Source organism: Primulina tabacum, chromosome 11, assembly GCF_025594145.1.
Source record: "Primulina tabacum isolate GXHZ01 chromosome 11, ASM2559414v2, whole genome shotgun sequence".
In the NCBI taxonomy this organism is placed as follows: Eukaryota; Viridiplantae; Streptophyta; class Magnoliopsida; order Lamiales; family Gesneriaceae; genus Primulina; species Primulina tabacum.
The window spans coordinates 2627002-2646363 of record NC_134560.1 but is presented as its reverse complement, the minus strand read 5'-3'; the positions used below and the strand labels follow the sequence as shown (position 1 = coordinate 2646363).

Below are 19362 nucleotides of genomic sequence, written 5' to 3'. Positions count from 1 at the left end.
ATCGAAGTCCCATATCATTATTTCCAATGATATATATATAACTATGGTTAGTTTAACCAGCGTTTGATCTATTTGGTTTAGGCAAATTGATTTGTAATCTTCATTTTTTTTTTCTTTTTAGAATAAATCGATTTGTAATCTTATCCGCTGTTAAAAACATAAAATTATGTAATGTCAGCTTTTAGAATATTAAGAAAATGTATTTCAGTTCAAATTTTAATGGGGAAGTGGTGGGGTTACACTATTTCGGAATTGGAAATTAGTCAATGTTTGGTTGTGACTTTAAATAAGATAAACAATGTGAATATCATTTCTCTTTCGAAGGTAAGCTAGCTAGCAAGGGTAGCTGCGGTGTCCAATTTGGAGCAAACATTGTTACAATAAGAGTCGAGCTATATCTATATTTAGATTGATGAACATCATGTCTTTTTTTTTTACAAAGATAATAGATAATATAAAATAATTCTTTAAATTAGATTCAATAATACTTTAATAATTTATCATATAAAATATAAATGTGAGTGTAATCTTAAATGTATATTAATAAGAGCGTTAAAAGTATTATCACAAAAACTTTTGTGATACAATATCATGAGTTAGTTCTGTGAGACGGATCTTGTTAAACCTAAATTTCAAAAGAAAAAAGTCTGATTTTAGAGATAAAATGATTTTGACAAAAAAATATTACAAATAAAGAAATAAAATGATAAAAATAAATTTTTATTCTAGTTCATTCATTGTAAAACACAATGGAAGTTAGGATAAAGAATGATGAATTTTGCAAAAACTGAATATATCGTGTGGGATCTCACCTTGTGAGATAACAAACCTTTGAAATTAAAAGGAAGGATTTTGTTTATCTATTTTACTTCCCATTCACCTGAGAATCTTCAACTTGTCAAGAAGACTAAGTATGGGTGGTGAAAATTTATTTGACCTTTGGCTGCACATAAGGGTCCATTTGAGTTTGAGAGAGAGAGACAAAACGGATGACATAGAACATAACACAACATCAGCAGATATGAAGAGAAGGAGCACCGGGAGAAAGACAACACAACAATCTTTTCTTAAGAACTAGGTGGAAGAAGATGTTTAAAGTTTGAGAGCAACTTCAAATGAAAAATCACGCGGAGATATTCTTATTCCTTCATAAATTCTATTCTTATAAATTCAAACACTATTTTCTTGTTTTGTTTTGATTTTATGGAATAAATTTATTTAGACGAAAACCACGATATGATCAAAAAAATATTTTTGTTTGATATTTGGTTTATTTAAAATATATTATTTTCTTTGATTTTAATTATTGATTGATGGTGGTTTAATATTTTTGTTAATATCATGATCATCTATTTACATGTCTGTTGATTGATAACGAATCAGAAGATGATTGGTTAAATATAGCAACAAAAACGTCATGCGATATATGGTTAAATTAACTAGAAATAGTATTCGATTTTAATGTTTGATTTTAGATGAAAATCGAAATTCTACAAAGATCTAATGTATTTATATCTAATTACATTCAATTATAGAATAATTGAACTGTTAGATTTAAATAGGTTTATTAACTCGATGAACCATTCAATAAACAGCTTGGAGATTTCACCGTTATTCCCAATAAAATAATTGAAATTTAACACATGTCAATATAGTAGAGTTTTGTGTGTCTCAATTCTTTATTCGAAGTTGAATCTCTCATTGATCTTTGAATTCGTCGTTTTTATTACAATTATTTTATTTAATAGTTTAGTTAATAATTTATATATCATTTTTTATTTATTTTGTCTAGCTTAAATCAATCGATAAAAATTCTAGTAATTAAATATCAGTGTATGTGCGATCGATACTCATACTCATCATCCATTTACTATAACTTGACTTAGTCCGTTTGCTAGATTTATTTCCAACTGAAATCGTCCATCAGCTATCTTATTTGAGTCACTCGAGAGAAAATATTATTTTTTATGCCAAAATCGTACTTGTTATTATACATATAGACATGATTGACATGTATTACGATAAAAATACGTAAAATCATCTCACATGAAACTATTAAAAACATCGATTCGGCATCGAACAACAACGAACGCAGTCCGGGCCCTACAATTCATTGATTAGATGACCATTATTGTTTGTCCCACCATGCATAAACTATCGAGGAGATAGATCCCAAAGCAACTCTTTGCGGCAAATTAGTAACGTCGACCTACATATTATTATTAATTTACTTATTCAATAATAATTTTTGGGGAGTTGAGGGGTAATTTAGTACAATCACAAGCAGCACAAGCTTCCTTTTTAAACAGGCTTTCGACCTTTCCAAACTCCGTTTCTACACCACTCCTTCTTAAACCCCTCGCTTTTTCTTTTTTCTTTTTTCTTTTTCCAGTATTATTACTTTATCATTCATCCATGGCGTCCACCCTAAATCTCTTCTTCTTCATCTTCCTCACTCTCCAACTCTGCCACTCCTCCTCCATACACGACCTCCTGAAGTCCATGGGCCTGCCCGCCGGCCTCCTACCCAAGCAAATTAAGTCTTACAATTTCTCGGGCTCCGGTCTCCTACAAGTGTTTCTTGACGGCCCGTGCCTGACCAAGTTCGACACCATGGCCTTCTACGAGAGCGTGGTGCAAGCTAACCTCACCTACGGTAGCCTCTCCGGCGTTCAGGGTCTCTCACAGGAAGAGCTCTTTCTATGGCTTCCGGTTAAAGACATCACAGTCGATGATCCCAACTCCGGGCTCATACTTTTCGACATCGGGCTTGCACACAAACAGCTTTCTTTATCCCTCTTTGAAGATCCACCGGATTGCAGCACAGATGGTTGGTTCTTTTCCTTTATTTTGTTTATATTGTAGTAGTAAAGTTCAACTTTTTTTAATCCGTGGGTGGTCAGAAAACGCTCCTCCCATATTCATATCCTTATCGGAGAGGTCCTTTTGAATTCCAGAAACTAGTTAGTCTTCCGTTGTAAGAAAAAAACCAAATTTATTCTCATTGATTACGGTGGACTTACCGTTTCAACTAATTAATCGACAAGGATGACAAAAAATATACTAAATCTTGTTCTTCACTATATATAATACTCAACGCATCTTACGATTTTGGCGTAATGCAGATGGACTGAATGAGATGATCAGAGAAGTGAAGGGATCTGCAGCTGAAAAATGAAGGAAGCTCTTGAGAAATGATGGGGTGGCTTATTGTTTTTGTAATTTAATTTTTGTTTGTATATGTTAATATATTATATATATGATCATATTATCTATATGTTACGTTGTAGTGTAAAGTTTCGGAATCAGATCTCCTGATTAAATGAGAAATTATAATCTTCTGGGTTTTGTTCAGTTGGACTTCAATGATCTTTTTTAGATAAGATTTGGACTTCATGGACCTGAAGCCACCCCCAAGATTGTTCGTCACATTTTTCTTTCTGCATATATATTCTGATTACCTAATAATCTCTTTTTTATTATTACTGAATTTCGATTTTGAAATAAATCATATATATCTGTTTTCCCACTTATCTTTCAAGATCTGCTGTACCGAGAATATGGTGTCAACATCTGTATTTTCCCTTTAAACCATATCTTCAAAAACATTGACATGTGTAGATACTAGCTGTTTCAATTGATGGCATGGAAGAGTGGCGTCTGACTTGTTTTTATGGCTTTCCCGAACGAAGCCGCAGACGTCAATCTTGGGAATTATTGCACGCACTTTCTCGCAGGTCTTCGCTTCAATGGTGCTGCATTGATGACTTTAATGATCTTTTATCCCAATCAGAAAAGCGGGGAAGACATCTTCATCCAACTCATCTCGTCAATGGATTCAGCGAAACGGTGGAAGATTGTGGTTTGATTGATTTGGGTATGAAATGTTTACTTGGGAAAAAAGTAGAGGCACAGATCAGTTTGTGGAGGAGAGAATTGATCGTACCATGGCTACCTCCCCCTGGCTCCAACTGTGTTTGCCAATGCTGAGGTTTACAATACTGATGTAATTCATTCTGATCACAATGCACTCTTTCTCAAACCCGCGACTACAAATTCTTACCATTGGAAAAGGTTTCGCTTTGAAATTCATGGATTCTTGAACAACAATGTGGACATGTGGTTCAACATGGATGGTGAAAAGGAGATGGCAGTCCCTTCAAAGTCGAATTGCCACCTGTGGGGGAGAGTGTGGGAGAGACTTACAGAAATGGGGTGAAAAAAGTGAGACTCAAATTAAAGCAAATATTAGCCAATACCGAGAACAATTAAAACATCTCAAGAAATTGATTGTTAATGCTGATTCTCAAATAGCCGACACTAAACAGAGGCTTGGTTCCTTGTTATCCCAAGAAGAAGCATTTTGGAAGCAACGTGCAAAGCAAAGGCTTTTGATCGGGACAAATGGTTTTTTTTAAGAAATATGATGCTTCAAACGGGCTTTCACCGAAAATGGGTTGATCTGATTATGCTATGTGTTTCAACGGTGAAATACTCAGTGAGCCATAATGGCAATGAGATCGGTCCAATAATTCGACAACGAGGACTAACGCAAGGGGATCCATTTTCACCTTACTTGTTTCTCATTACTACCGAAGGTCTCTGTTGGCTCTTGAATTCAGAAGTTCAACGGGGCAATCTTCATGGTATAAAAGTCGCTCGATCAACCCCTCCAATATCTCACCTTTTTTTCGCCGATGACAGCTTCCTCTATTTCAGGGCAAATTTGGAGGAAAGCAATTTAATCAAAGATTGTCTTCATGAATACGAAGCATCCTCAGGACAACAGGTCAATTTTGATAAATCCTCCATTTCTTTCAGTGTGAATGTTCCCTCTGAGACAAAGCATAATATCTGCGAAAAGTTGGAAGTGAATCATAATACAGATCAAGGCACCTCTCTTGATCTTCCATCGCTTATTGGAAGGAAAAAATCTGCTTTTTCGCCTTTGTCAAGGAGAAAACATGGAGTCGTGTGAATGGCTGGAGACACAAATTTTTATCAATAGCTGGCAAGGAGATTCTTCTAAAAGCAGTGGTACAAGAAATCCCATCTTACGTCATAAGTGTTTTTGCTTTACCGAAGTTGCTCTGTGAATATTTAGAGCGAGTGATGAGGAAAATTTGGAAATAATGGTATGGGACTTCGATGGAAAAGCTAGTTTAAATTGTGCATTTGGAAAACAGATCGTGGTTTGGGTTTTAAGAGAATTCAAGAATATAATAATGCCCTAGACAAACAAAGCTGGAGACTGCTGACACAGCCCAACTCGCTTTCTTCGAGGGTGCTCAAATCTCGTTACTTTATCCAAGTAAATTTTTTAGATGCCAAAATTGGATCCAACCCCAGCTGCGTGTGGCCTAGTATCATATCTACTCAAACTCTTGTCCGGAATAGGGTGCGACGGCGAATTGGATCAGGACTTCAAGTCAATATTTGAAATGGCCCTTGGCTGCCAGATCTAAACAATTCATATTTTGAAACAAATTGTCCTCCAGTGCTTGCCCAAGCAACAATGAACTTAGGGATGTAAACGAACCAAACCGTTTATGAGCTATTCAAAACTCGATTCGATAAAAGCTCGTTTGAGCTCGTTTAATGAGGCTCGTTAAGATAAACAAACCAAACTCAAGCTTTACAGTATTCGGCTCGTTAGCTCGTGTAAGGACCGTGTATCGTATTATCGTAAATCCTATATGATTATCGATAATTCATGAATTTGATATGTGATTATACATTTGATGTAAATTATGACAATGAAATTGAGAAATGAATTGACGTTGTAAGAGCTCGATTGGAGAGGTCCGGACGCCAATATAATACCAAAACCAACATTTGGTACAATACATGTGGCGCCCGGGACGGTAGAAAATGACCGCCCGAGCGCCAGTGTGGAATATGGTGTGTTCTCGGACAGAACATGCCGCGTCCGAGCGGTAATTTGTGACCGCTCGAGCGCGGTATATATTTGACTCGGGGGCAGAACCTCTCGCGCTCGGGCGCGAGAATTCTACCGCCCGAGCGCCGAAGCGGTGATGATAAGATTAAGTTCTTTTTTTCTTCTTATCATTTTGTATTCGATAATCGAGAGAGAGAAACGAGAGATCTTCATTTTCTTTCGTCTAAATCGACTTCGAAATGCTGTCTAAACGCGAAACAAATTATATATTTGTGATCTTCGCGTCGAGGGCTTCTGACTGAGGTAATTTTCTTCTAGTTCCAGCAGCTCTAAATATCAAAGTGCTGGAATATCATGTATTTGAAGTTGAATTTCTGATATGTAGTAGAATAACCGACAAGAAACTTGTATTCGAAGTCGAAATTGAATTATGATATGAATTTGATTTGATATGAATTTTTGAAGTTTCAAATGATATTTGAAACTCATATTAATGATTTTGGAGTATGTTTTTGATTGGAATGAGTATGTTATTGATGTAGATAAAGTGTAATATCAATATCTTCAGGCTACATCAACTGGAAACGAAGAATTGAGGTATGTTGCGACCGGGTAACATACGACATGTATCTGTATTATATGATATATGTCTGATTGATTTGATTGATTGAAATGAGATTATGTGTCTATATGCCTTATTTGTTGATTGATGTGGCATACATGACATTGAGATTGAGATATCGATGTATAAAATAAATGTTTTGTTAACACACATCATTTTATGCATACATCGATACATGACATGCACGTTGAGCTATGATCCTTGGATACCTTGATATGATTGGATTGGATTCCGGGGTTTGTGAACACAATCGCTATGCCGATATTATATGACCCGTAAAGCATAGACAATTGTGGCCCCATATGATTGGATATGAGATTTGGGATTTGATTGCGCTTTGCCGACGCTATCATACGAGTATCCCATATTGGCCGGTGTGCCAGCTCGAGCATTGATTTGATAGCGATTCGATTGATTCTGACATGTGCTCAGTGGATGGGAATTTGACCTGATACCTCCACGACATACATGCATTGCATACCATATATCATTGTTTAGATACTTGTGTTATATATGATTGGTTGTTCCATACGGAGCTTTGCTCACCCCCAAGGGGGGCTGTTGTTGTCTTTGTGTGTGGACAATGGCAGGTACTCCAGGATATCAGGAGACCGGAGAGGGTACCTCTGGAGGGAGTCACAGTTTGAGTTGAGGTTTATGATTTGTTCCCAGTATATATGTATATGTATCTATATACCGGGGCATGCCCCGAGGATATGAGTTGTTTGTATGTGATTGGTTTTGATTACGTGTGGGCGTGTTTTATGATTTGAGATTAAATACTATTTTCAGTATTCAAATTATAAAAGAGATATTTTTGGGCTCATTGTAAAGAAATTTTAAACTCGTTTTCCGCTGTAATTAGTTAACCCTAATCAGATTGCATTGTAATAACGATTAGGAGCTAAAAGCCCCACACAAAGTGGTATCAGAGCATAGCTGGGAATGCTCGATTGAGTCTTGTGTACACTTGAATAGGCACAAATGAATTGTGTGTATGTGCTTGACTTATTTGTATTACTTGCTCCTACTTGATTTGATTCGAGTAAGTATTTAATGAAATTGATGATATGAGATGATGAGATTATGAAATTGATATTGATTTATGATATTCATCATTTGATTTGTAGATGGATCCCACAAATGAAACTGCGAGTAGCAGTACTGAGAGGATAGTTGGACAATTTGAAGGATTGTCCATGAATGTAGTGATGGCTCGATTCCAGGATCTAAAACCACCGAGGTTCTTTGGCACTGAGAGTGCTGAAAGAGCTGAGGCCTGGCTGAAGGATATCGAGCACTTGTTTAATATTGTTGAGTATTCCAAGGCTCGGAGACTGAAACTTGCTTTGTATCAGCTGAAAGACCGAGCTAAAACTTGGTGGGAAGCCGCTGAGATTGGATTGAAAGAGGCCGGGATTGAAGTCACTTGGGATGTCTTCAAGGCCCAGTTTTTGGAGCAGTATTCTCCTCCTTCTTATTATACTACACAGGAGAATGAATTCAATAATCTGCAGCAGGGAACGATGTCTGTTGCAGAGTATGCTTCGAAGTTTTCTACTTTACTGAAGTATGCACCTCACGTAGCTGGGAATGCGAGGGCAAAATATAACATGTTTGTAAATGGTTTACATCCTACTTTGTATACATATGTTGTTTCTGGATTGCCTACCAGCTACGCAGAGGCAGTTGAACGAGCCAAGGCAGCCGAGGCTGGACTTAGGAGAGGAGGTCCACAGTATACTCCTCCACCTCCGATGTCAGCTCAGCAGCCTACTTTGCGACCGAGGGGTAAGAAGTTCAAGAAGGCTGGCTCTGCTTCTCGTCTTCTTCGAGCTCTAGTGGATCAGAGCGAGGGAGTCCTGTGATTGCTCCCTATTGTAGCCATTGTGGAGGCAAACATACTATCGAGCAGTGTCGAGGTATGTTTGGTACTTGTTATCAATGTGGGCAGGAAGGCCATTTCTCTCGAGTATGTCCGAACAGGGGTACGACTTCTGCCCAGGATTTAGAGGTGGCCCTAGTACTATGATGAGACCTGCTGTTCCTGTTCCATCTTTTCAGCAGTCAAGTGTCCCACGATATCGAGGACCGGGTGGTCAGAGTGCCCAAGTTCCTCCCCAAGTGCGAGTGTACGCTATGACTGAGGATCAGGCGAGAGAAGCTCCTGGAGGCGTGATTGCAGGTATTTGCACGCTTTGCGATTATCTTGCACGTGTTTTATTTGATACAGGACCATCTCATTCATTCATATCTCATGCATTTGTTGCACCTCACGATATTGAGTGTACCCCGTTGTATGATACTTTGTCGATAGCCACGCCAGCAGGGAAGATTATTTTGTCTGAAAGAGTTGTGCATAATTGTGTATTGATATATGAGGATAATGTGGTATTTCTGAATTTGATTGTCCTCCCAATGCACGAGTTTGATTGTATTGTTGGCATGGATATCTTGACAACAAATCGAGCTATTGTTGATTGTTGTCATGGAGTGGTTCGATTTCGACCGATTGATGGACCCAAGTGGAATTTTTATGGCAAGGGTTCTCAAGCCAAAATTCCATTGGTATCTTCCTTGAAAATGTCCCGATTGTTGACTAGTCGAGATGAGGGTTATCTTATCTACGTTATTGATATTTCGAAGAAAGAGTCTTCTTTATCTGAGATTCATGTTGCGAAAGAATTCCGGATGTATTTCCCGATGAGATTCCTGATTTTCCTCCTCATCGAGAAGTTGAGTTTAGTATTGATCTGGTGCCGGGGACTGCGCCTATTTCGAAAGCTCCCTATCGCATTGCACCATTGGAATTGAAAGAATTGAAAGAACAATTGCAGGATCTTCTCGATAAGGGATATATTCGACCGAGTGTATCGCCTTGGGGAGCTCCAGTTTTATTTGTTCGGAAGAAAGATGATACTATGCGAATGTGTATTGACTATAGGCAACTGAATCGGGCTACTGTGAAAAACAAGTACCCACTTCCTCGTATTGATGATTTATTTGATCAGCTTCAGGGTACTTCTGTATACTCGAAGATTGATCTTCGTTCTGGGTATCATCAAGTACGAGTTCGAGACGAAAATGTGCCCAAAACTGCTTTTCGTACGAGGTATGGCCACTATGAATTCTTGGTTATGCCTTTTGGTCTTACGAATGCTCCTGCTATCTTTATGGATTTAATGAATCGGGTCTTCCGAGATTATCTAGACCGATTCGTTATTGTTTTTATTGATGATATTCTTGTCTATTCGAAATCGAAAAAGGAGCATGCTGAACATCTGAGACTGGTACTTCAAACTCTTCGTACTAGTCATTTATATGCCAAATTATCCAAATGTGAATTCTGGATGGACAAAGTGGTATTTTTGGGCCACGTCATTTCGAGACATGGCATATCTGTTGATCCTGCGAAGGTCGAAGCTGTATTGAATTGGCCGAGACCTACGAATGTTCCTGAGATCCGTAGCTTCATGGGTTTAGCGGGATATTATCGACGTTTTATCGAGGGATTTTCGAAAATAGCTAAACCTATTACTCAACTGACACAGAAGAATCAGCGATTCATTTGGTCAGATGAATGTGAAGCTAGTTTTCTTTAATTGAAGACGAGATTGACCACAGCACCTGTGCTTACTATTCCCTCAGGTACCGGAGGATTTGTGGTGTGTACAGATGCGTCTGGTAAGGTTTGGGCTGTGTTCTGATGCAACATGGCAAAGTGGTTGCTTATGCATCTCGTCAATTGAAATCTCATGAAACACGTTATCCTGTTCATGATCTTGAATTGGCCGCCATTGTGTTTGCATTGAAGATCTGGCGCCATTATTTGTACGGAGAAAAGTTTGTTATATATTCGGACCATAAGAGTCTGAAATATCTCTTTTCTCAATCTGATTTGAATATGAGGCAACGCAGGTGGATGGATCTCTTGAAGGACTTTGATTGTGAGATTCAATATCACCCTGGATCGGTGAATGTTACTGAGGATGCCCTTAGTCGGAAAGTTCATGATTCTGTTTTAGCATCTGTTTGTCGCCAAGGTACATGAAGATATATGTACTTCTAGTTGAACTTTTCACTCGAATTGGAATTCTGTCACTGTCTCAGCATTGCAAATTGAGCCGAACTTGATATCGAAAATAAGAAAGGCCCAACGAAGCGATGCTCAGATCCAAAAGTCGAAAGAACTTGTATCTGCCGGACATCAGTCTGGATTTCAAATTTCTTCTGATGGTTCTTTACGACTTAATGGTCGGCTGGTAGTTCCTGATGATTCTGATTTGAAATCTGCCCTTCTTCGTGAAGCACATTGTAGCAAATACAGTATTCACCCTGGAGATCGAAAGATGTATTTGACATTGAGACCTCAATTCTGGTGGAAACGTATAAGAAGGACATTGCTGAGTTTATTTCGAAATGTCTTGTCTGCCAGCAAGTAAAAGTCGAGAGAATGAAACCGGGAGAATTGCTCCATAGTCTTGAAATCCCGAAATGGAATTGGGAACATATCGCTATGGATTTTGTGACTCATTTACCTCGCTCGCCCAAAGACTGTGATGCTATTTGGGTGATTATTGATCGGCTTTCCAAATCTGCGCATTTTATTCCGTATGAACGGACTTATCCTTGTAAGAGAATGACCCGTTTATACATTGAGAATGTTGTGAGACTGCATGGTGTGTCAGTCTCGATTGTATCTGATCGTGATCCCAGATTTGCTTCTAAATTCTGGGGTAGTTTTCAGGAGGCGATAGGTACGCGTTTGGCTATGAGTACTGCTTATCATCCTCAAACTGATGGCCAAACTGAGCGTACAATCCAGACTCTAGAGGATATGTTGCGTGCGATTGTGATGGACTTCAGAATGGGATGGCAAGATGCCTTACCATTGGTCGAATTTTCTTATAATAATAGCTTTCAGACGAGTATCGGTATGGCACCGTTTGAAGTTCTATATGGGAGACGATGTAGATCACCGTTATTCTGGGATGAGATTGGTGAGAGACAATTGACTGGACCTGAAATGATACAGGAAATGAATGATAAGGTTCAGTTGATTCGGCAGCGGATGAAAGCTGCTCAGGATCGTCAAACGAGTTATGCGAATAAACGAAGGCGACCCTTGGAATTCCAGAAAGGTGACAGAGTGTTTCTGAAAATATCTCCCTTTAGAGGCACTGTTCGATTTGGTATGCGAGAGAAATTATCTCCTCGTTATGTTGGTCCATACGAGATTCTGGATCGAGTTGGTGATCTTGCGTATCGATTAGCATTGCCACCAGCTCTATCTGCTATTCACGATGTGTTTCATGTTTCTATGCTGAGGAAATATGAACCGGATCCATCACATGTACTTGCACCTGATGAGGTGGAACTTGATCCTTCTCTTTCCTATGTCGAACAACCTGTTCGAATTATGGATCGAAAGGAAAAGATATTGAGAAATAAATCGATTCCTTTAGTACGAGTGCAATGGACACGACATGGTGTTGAAGAATCAACGTGGGAATTGGAGAGCAAGATGCGAGATTCGTATCCGCATTTGTTTGATTCTATGACATCTGTTCCATTGTATTCGATGTATTCTGATCCTTTTTCTGATTTTAGTTTTGATATGTACTATAACTGGTGACATATGTATGTTTACCAATGTTATGTATATAGAGATGTTTGAGATTTCGAGGACGAAATCTTTTAAGAGGGGGAGAAATGTAAGTACCGTGTATCGTATTATCGTAAATCCTATATGATTATCGATAATTCATGAATTTGATATGTGATTATACATTTGATGTATATTATGACAATGAAATTGAGAAATGAATATTGAATATGAATTGACGTTGTAAGAGCTCGATTGGAGAGGCCGGACGCCAATATAATACCAAAACCAACATTTGGTACAGTACATGTGGCGCCCGGGCGGTAGAAAATGACCGCCCTGAGCGCCAGTGTGGAATATGGTGTGTTCTCGGACAGAACATGTCGCGCCCGAGCGGTAATTTGTGACCGCTCGAGCGCGGTATATATTTGACTCGGGGGCAGAACCTCTCGCGCTCGGGCGCGAGAATTCTACCGCCCGAGCGCCGAAGCGGTGATGATAAGATTAAGTTCTTTCCTTCTTCTTATCATTTTGTATTCGGTAATCGAGAGAGAGAAACGAGAGATCTTCATTTTCTTTCGTCCAAATCGACTTCGAAACGCTGTCTAAACGCGAAACAAATTATATATTTGTGATCTTCGCGTCGAGGGCTTCTGACTGAGGTAATTTTCTTCTAGTTCCACCAGCTCTAAATATCAAAGTGCTGGAATAGCATGTATTTGAAGTTGAATTTCTGATATGTAGTAGAATAACCGACAAGAAACTTGTATTCGAAGTCGAAATTGAATTATGATATGAATTTGATTTGATATGAATTTTTGAAGTTTCAAATGATATTTGAAACTCATATTAATGATTTTGGAGTATGTTATTGATTGGAATGAGTATGTTATTGATGTAGATAAAGTGTAATATCAATATCTTCAGGCTACATCAACTGGAAACGAAGAATTGAGGTATGTTGCGACCGGGTAACATACGACAGGTATATGTATTATATGATATATGTCTGATTGATTTGATTGATTGAAATGAGATTATGTGTCTATATGCCTTATTTGTTGATTGATGTGGCATACATGACATTGAGATATCGATGTATAAAATAAATGTTTTGTTAACACACATCATTTTATGCATAAATCGATACATGACATGCACGTTGAGCTATGATCCTTGGATACCTTGATATGATTGGATTGGATTCCGGGGTTTGTGAACACAATCGCTATGCCGATATTATATGACCCGTAAAGCATAGACAATTGTGGCCCCATATGATTGGATATGAGATTTAGGATTTGATGGCGCTTTGCCGACGCTATCATACGAGTATCTCATATTGGCCGGTGTGCCAGCTCGAGCATTGATTTGATAGCGATTCGATTGATTCTGACATGTGCTCAGTGGATGGGCATTTGACCTGATACCTCCACGACATACATGCATTGCATACCATATATCATTGTTTAGATACTTGTGTTATATATGATTGGTTGTTCCATACGGAGCTTTGCTCACCCCCAAGGGGGGCTGTTGTTGTCTTTGTGTGTGGACAATGGCAGGTACTCCAGGATATCAGGAGACCGGAGAGGGTACCTCTGGAGGGAGTCACAGTTTGAGTTGAGGTTCATGTTTTGTTCCCAGTATATATGTATATGTATCTATATACCGGGGCATGTCCCGAGGATATGATTTGTTTGTATGTGATTGGCTTTGATTACGTGTGGGCGTGTTTTATGATTTGAGATTAAATACTATTTTCAGTATTCAAATTATAAAAGAGATATTTTTGGGCTCATTGTAAAGAAATTTTAAACTCGTTTTCCGCTATAATTAGTTAACTCTAATCAGATTGCATTGTAATAACGATTAGGAGCTAAAGGCCCCGCAGCTCGTGAACATGTTCATTGGTAAGTTCATGAGTAATCTTTTAGATAAAAAAATAATAGTTTTGATATTTGATTTATTGATTTTGCATATTATTTATGAAATATATAGAAAAATCTATTAAATTTATTTATTATAATAAATTTACAAATTTTAATAAAAACAATATATTTTTCTTTAAATATATAATTTACTTTTTAATTAATTTAATGAAAATTTAAATATATAATTCATTATTTATTAAGCTTGTTTAGGCTCGATAAAAGCTTGAATAAGCTCGTGAGCCATGCATATATTCGTTAAATAAAGATCGAGCTCGGTTCGATTATAAACGAACCAAGCTCAAACATTCAAGAGTTCGGCTCGTCTCGACTCGATTACATCCCTAAGTGAACTCCCAATTGAGTGAAGACATGGTATACATAATTAGGGTTTTAATTAACAATAAATTTTAGTGTAACAAATTCACCATATTACATATTTTCGGTTGTTTTTACACTCGTCACCCCATGTGAATTATCACAGCTCAAGAATTATCCAAAAACCCATAAAATAAAAATGATTCCCGCTTAATCAAAAACACATATTGATGTCGTATAGACTACAATAAGTAGTGATTATTTAAGTAAATATATATGGTTACATTTTCGGACTGGATGTCCCATTAGCTGCAGGACAAAAGAGGCAGCTCATTCCGATTTCGAAATATTCAAACACAATTCGCATGGAGTACAAATTATATTTCCATGCTTCATCAGCCTTTCTAAGACGAAGGAATCCTCAATGTTTTATTCCATTGAGATTATGGCAAATGAATCTTTAAAAAAATAATTAATTATAAAATTAGACCTCATCACTGATGTGCATAATATCCTGCTTCAGCAGATGCATTTTACCTTTGTCCCGTCTGCCACTCGTCGTTCGGGTTCGTTCCGGTTGCCCTTGCTGAAAGAAAGAAAGGCAGGCAGATAATTACAGTTACGTCTTTTATTGATTTATGCGTATAATTTTGTTCACCTTTCTCAAGACAAAGGCTGAATATAAGTAGGCCACCTCCCATTCATCTGGTGATAATGTACCTGAAGCCAGGATCAGAAGTATATTGTTTGCGGAATTAGTATAAAAGTAAATGGAATATTCGAATGTCAGTCGTAATTTATGTTAGAACTGACTTTGGTCTTCTTTCCCATCACCCAAAGCACCGAGTCTTCGCATGAGTTCAATATATTCGGGTATCTTCATGTATTCATCCACAAATGCGTGTGAGTTTTTGACAAAAACCAACTCGAATCCATACTGCAGGATTTAAATGTGTTTTCAAGGCATGAGAATAAGACTGTTGTGTAGCTGAAAAGAAATACCAACAAGTAATCCATAAGCAAAACATTAAGACCTCTTCAGCCAATGATTTAAACACGTCCAATGGGACAATCCATTCGGGGCAATCAACGGCATCCTGCAAAAGGAGACGGCCTATTATAATGATAAAAGGGCTACATTCTGCTTCACGATTATTTTATAGTACCTAAAAAGTGATTAAAAAAATTGTGTCAAAAAATAAAATAATTAAAAAAAATGTGGCAAAGGATAAAATACCTCAAGGTGGAACTTGTACTTGATTCCGAAGGGACTTGAAGATTTAAATTTCTGGAACAAGCAAAAATGGAAAAAACAATCAGTAATCTACATGATGTTTCAAATTTTTTTCGATAACATGTAAATTCACCTTATTTTCGAATTCTTCATCGAAACGTATCCAGTACACACTATTACCAAAAGCCAGTCCATCAGCTGCATAGAATGTTGAAAGGTCAGTTAACAAAACGTCTACTCAAAACTTGCTCACCATTGTCATTAAATCATCAACAACTGAGAAATTAAAAATATAGGGTAACATTTAAGTTCAACAATCAATTGAACAGACATCAACAATAAAATCAAATATTTATGAGATATTTGCTTCCAAGTTAGGTGCACGCAAAAATTTTAACTTTGCACAAACCAAACCTTCTCTAAGCTTTTTTACGATAACATTGGCATCTGGCATTGTTCCGATGAAGATGCCCCCAGGTCGAAGTAAAGCTGATACATTAGCCAAGGCTCGCCGCGCACGTGCCTCAGTAGACCATGAGTAATGCAAAGCAAACTGCACTATTTCAACTTTTGACTCTTTAAATTCAAATATACACATTTAATATTATAATTTACAATTACCATTTGTAAAATTTGCGAGTGATCAAGGTTTTCAGATCATTCTGTTAAAGATTAGAATACACAATTACAGAGCCGATACCTTAGACCTTTTAACTTTTAAATGGTGGTAATATTCAAATTCGCAGTTAACAAACACTTAATTATATTTCTTACAGAAAAAAATGTGGGAGCGGAGATAGGACGATGGTTTGAATAAAATTGTCTAATAAAGGGGGCCTAAGAAGTAACTTCCTCACCTGACAGCTGCAGATATCAAATGGAGCATCATCTGCCAAAACTTTATCCAGTTGAACCTACGATATAAAGAGATGGATAGCTTGAAACGATAATTTGCATGGTTTAATTGCAAATCTAGTAAGCTCAGCTGTGTTGGCATTGTCCTTGGCCATAAGCTATCGACTCATTAACTATATAATTTTGATCTAATTTGTACAAGTATTAAGAAACCTTCCACTGAAAATTCAAGAATTACATACTGCAGGCCGAGCGGTTGCCCATATACCAAAAATATCGCTCATAATAATGGTATGACCCCAATATTTTAAACCATACAATAGCTCAAACACTACATTTCCATAACACGTCACATAGGCAGCCACAGACCAGCAGTGAAAATTGCTGCTATCAACATTAATCAATTATATACGTGTTTAGTAGCATCTATATGTGAAAATCAAATTTTAAACCAGCTGTTTGCTATCTACCTCATAGCAGTCTCCACATAAGAGCCTGGCAGGAAATGAGAACTTCTTGCGCCGTTGGTGATGGTCTGCATCACCATTATATCGTGTGCGGCAATCTTCTATCTGTTAAACAAAGCAGGGATCATGATATCAAATAGATGATAATCTATGAGTATGTAGTAACATTGATCTCACTTTTGACAATCTATGAATCTACCAAGAAACTATATAAATTTAACCAAGAATATAAAAATAAAAGTTGCAAAGTAGATAACATAATCCTTAATATTGAAAGAAAACATTCCCAAAGTAGTTAAAAAGCCAAACTAATTAATAGAAAAACATACCGAACCATCAGCGATATCAATACCAACATAATAACCAATCCTTGCCTTGTCCCATTTGATAAGGTCACCGCCCTGGTAAAAATATAAGACACAAATATTTCAGAAGGAAAACATACGTAAACATAATTCAAATTAATCTAATAGTATTCAGCTCATTCTCTACCTTTCCGCAAGCCAGATCAAGAACTGCATCCCCCTTTTTTGTGTATAGCTGAATCAAGACACTCTTTATCTGTTGAGTAGAACAGGCGATGAGTAACGATACAACACAAGATCTCTGGTTTCGAGCTTTGCATTGGATTACAAAAACAGATAACTTCATTAGAGTTACTACATTTACTCTGAATTGATTCATGGGATAACTAAAAAAACAGTAAAACGTATCAATGATCACAAATGAAGTTTACAATTTGAGCACAACAAATACCCAGTTGTTGAGTTTCTTCAAGTGAATAATAGGGCTCGCTTCCCGTTCTTCCAATGTCTGATTCGTTCTTGCACTGTAATGATCAGCAACTTTCCTTGCAAATATCTTAGTACTTTCATCCTCTAAAAATTCTGCATCGCCTAAACAACAAAAGTAAAATGAAATGCTGACAAAATAATCTTCTAATTCCAATCCCCGGAAGAAAAGGAATGATGCAAAACCCATAAAATAAACCCTTACCTTAACTCCAGCATTTGTTTGAGCTTAAATATTTTTTTATATTGAATACCCAAAAAATAAATAACATAGCAAAAAACTAATAAACGATTCTCACTACCTCAAGCTCAATTTACTATTATCAGCCGCCAAAGTTTGAAAAAGTTCCAAACTTTCTTAAAATCAAATCAAGATAACACCATAATTCTTACGTAATCACATTTTTTCTTGAAATAAAACAGGAACTTTGGGTGAGTCTCGAATAAGCAGAAAACCAAAAGAATTGAGCAGAACCCAAAAAAATTGCATAATCACTAAATTTGCCTAAAAAAAAGGAAAAAGAAGAACTTTTAGACGGTGCTAAAATCATTTAATCTAATTCGAAACAAATAATCTAAAAAAATAAACAAAATACCTTCGGGGTTGTATTTAAATTTGGATTGAGGAGGTCCAAGAAGACCCGACGACGAAGATTCATCATATCCACGCTTCATGTGTGTGTATATATATATTAATGAGAACTATATGTATTGTATCGATCTGAAAAACTAGAACTAAATCAGGAACTCGGGAAAAAATTACTGCAGGGTTTTGTGCTGTAGAAATTGGAAACAAGATTCCAAGAAAATATTTTATCTTTGTTGTGCGGCGGAATGAATTACCGAAGGAAAATAAAGGAACATGTGGGGAACGCCAGATGCACACGGATCGGGTAATTCGTTCAGTCGGTAGATCGGGTCTGTACCCGATTTGGGGTAATGCTTCTCTATATCCAACCCGACCCAATTTTCCAGATTACCCGATTAGTCGGGTCGGATGGTTTGAGTTCGTAGATGTGAGTTTAAATCTTAATATTTATTTTTTCACCAAACAAAATTTCAATAAATATATTTTTTTCCTTTTTGAGTTGATTTTTTAACATATTTAAACTAAAATAATTAATCATGACATGATGTTGGCTAGTTTTTCATAAATTTCTTAGCTCAAATTATTTTCTTTGTGCTGCAAATTGTCATACTCTTGTAAGATTGTAAAGTTACAAAATTTTAAATTTATGATAAAAAAATAAACATTATTTTTAATTTAAAGATGAAATAATGTGTTTTTTGTTAATGTATAAGATGAATTTACTTAATCATATCTAATGAAAACAAAATATATATTAAATTCAAAAGTGAATATACATTTTTGAAATCCCGAGGAAAAATAGTCGTATTTAAGTATGAAATTATAAATCATATTTAATGTCAAACTTTATGAATATTGAAATTTTCTATTTAGATTTAATGTTCGCGTTTAAATTTTTTGTAATTCAAAGTCACTAACGAGTTAAACTAACATTAAAACAATTTTTTTGTAGTGTTTGGCTAAACTTATTGTTATTTTAGAAGCATAAAAGTCAGTGAAATCTTATTTTAAAAATAAGTTAACTGTTTGGATGAACATATTTTAAAAAACT

General features: G+C 36.7%; 2 protein-coding genes across 3 annotated transcripts; one reads left to right on the top strand and one right to left on the bottom strand.

Moving 5' to 3' along the window:
* Positions 1-2328: 2328 nt before the first annotated feature.
* On the top strand, positions 2329-3354 carry LOC142518033 (uncharacterized). The gene is made up of 2 exons (XM_075620616.1): positions 2329-2830; positions 3126-3354. Exons 1-2 carry the CDS (start codon positions 2416-2418, stop codon positions 3176-3178), a joined length of 468 nt encoding a protein of 155 aa, XP_075476731.1. The 5' UTR covers positions 2329-2415; the 3' UTR covers positions 3179-3354.
* Positions 3355-14669: 11315 nt separating this feature from the next.
* LOC142519010 (mRNA cap guanine-N(7) methyltransferase 1-like) lies at positions 14670-18574 on the bottom strand. 2 transcript variants are annotated; one of them, XM_075621886.1, is made up of 13 exons: positions 18319-18574; positions 17688-17827; positions 17424-17492; positions 17261-17332; positions 16935-17036; positions 16467-16523; positions 16024-16162; positions 15743-15807; positions 15613-15663; positions 15410-15472; positions 15189-15312; positions 15034-15095; positions 14670-14961 (listed from the first exon to the last, which is right to left on the bottom strand). In XM_075621886.1, exons 1-13 carry the CDS (start codon positions 18395-18397, stop codon positions 14860-14862), a joined length of 1125 nt encoding a protein of 374 aa, XP_075478001.1. In that variant the 5' UTR covers positions 18398-18574; the 3' UTR covers positions 14670-14859. The 2 variants fall into 2 exon arrangements, with proteins under 2 accessions (XP_075478001.1, XP_075478002.1); XM_075621887.1 differs by having other exon boundaries at positions 17688-17818; positions 18319-18566.
* Between the last annotated feature and the right edge of the window lie 788 nt (positions 18575-19362).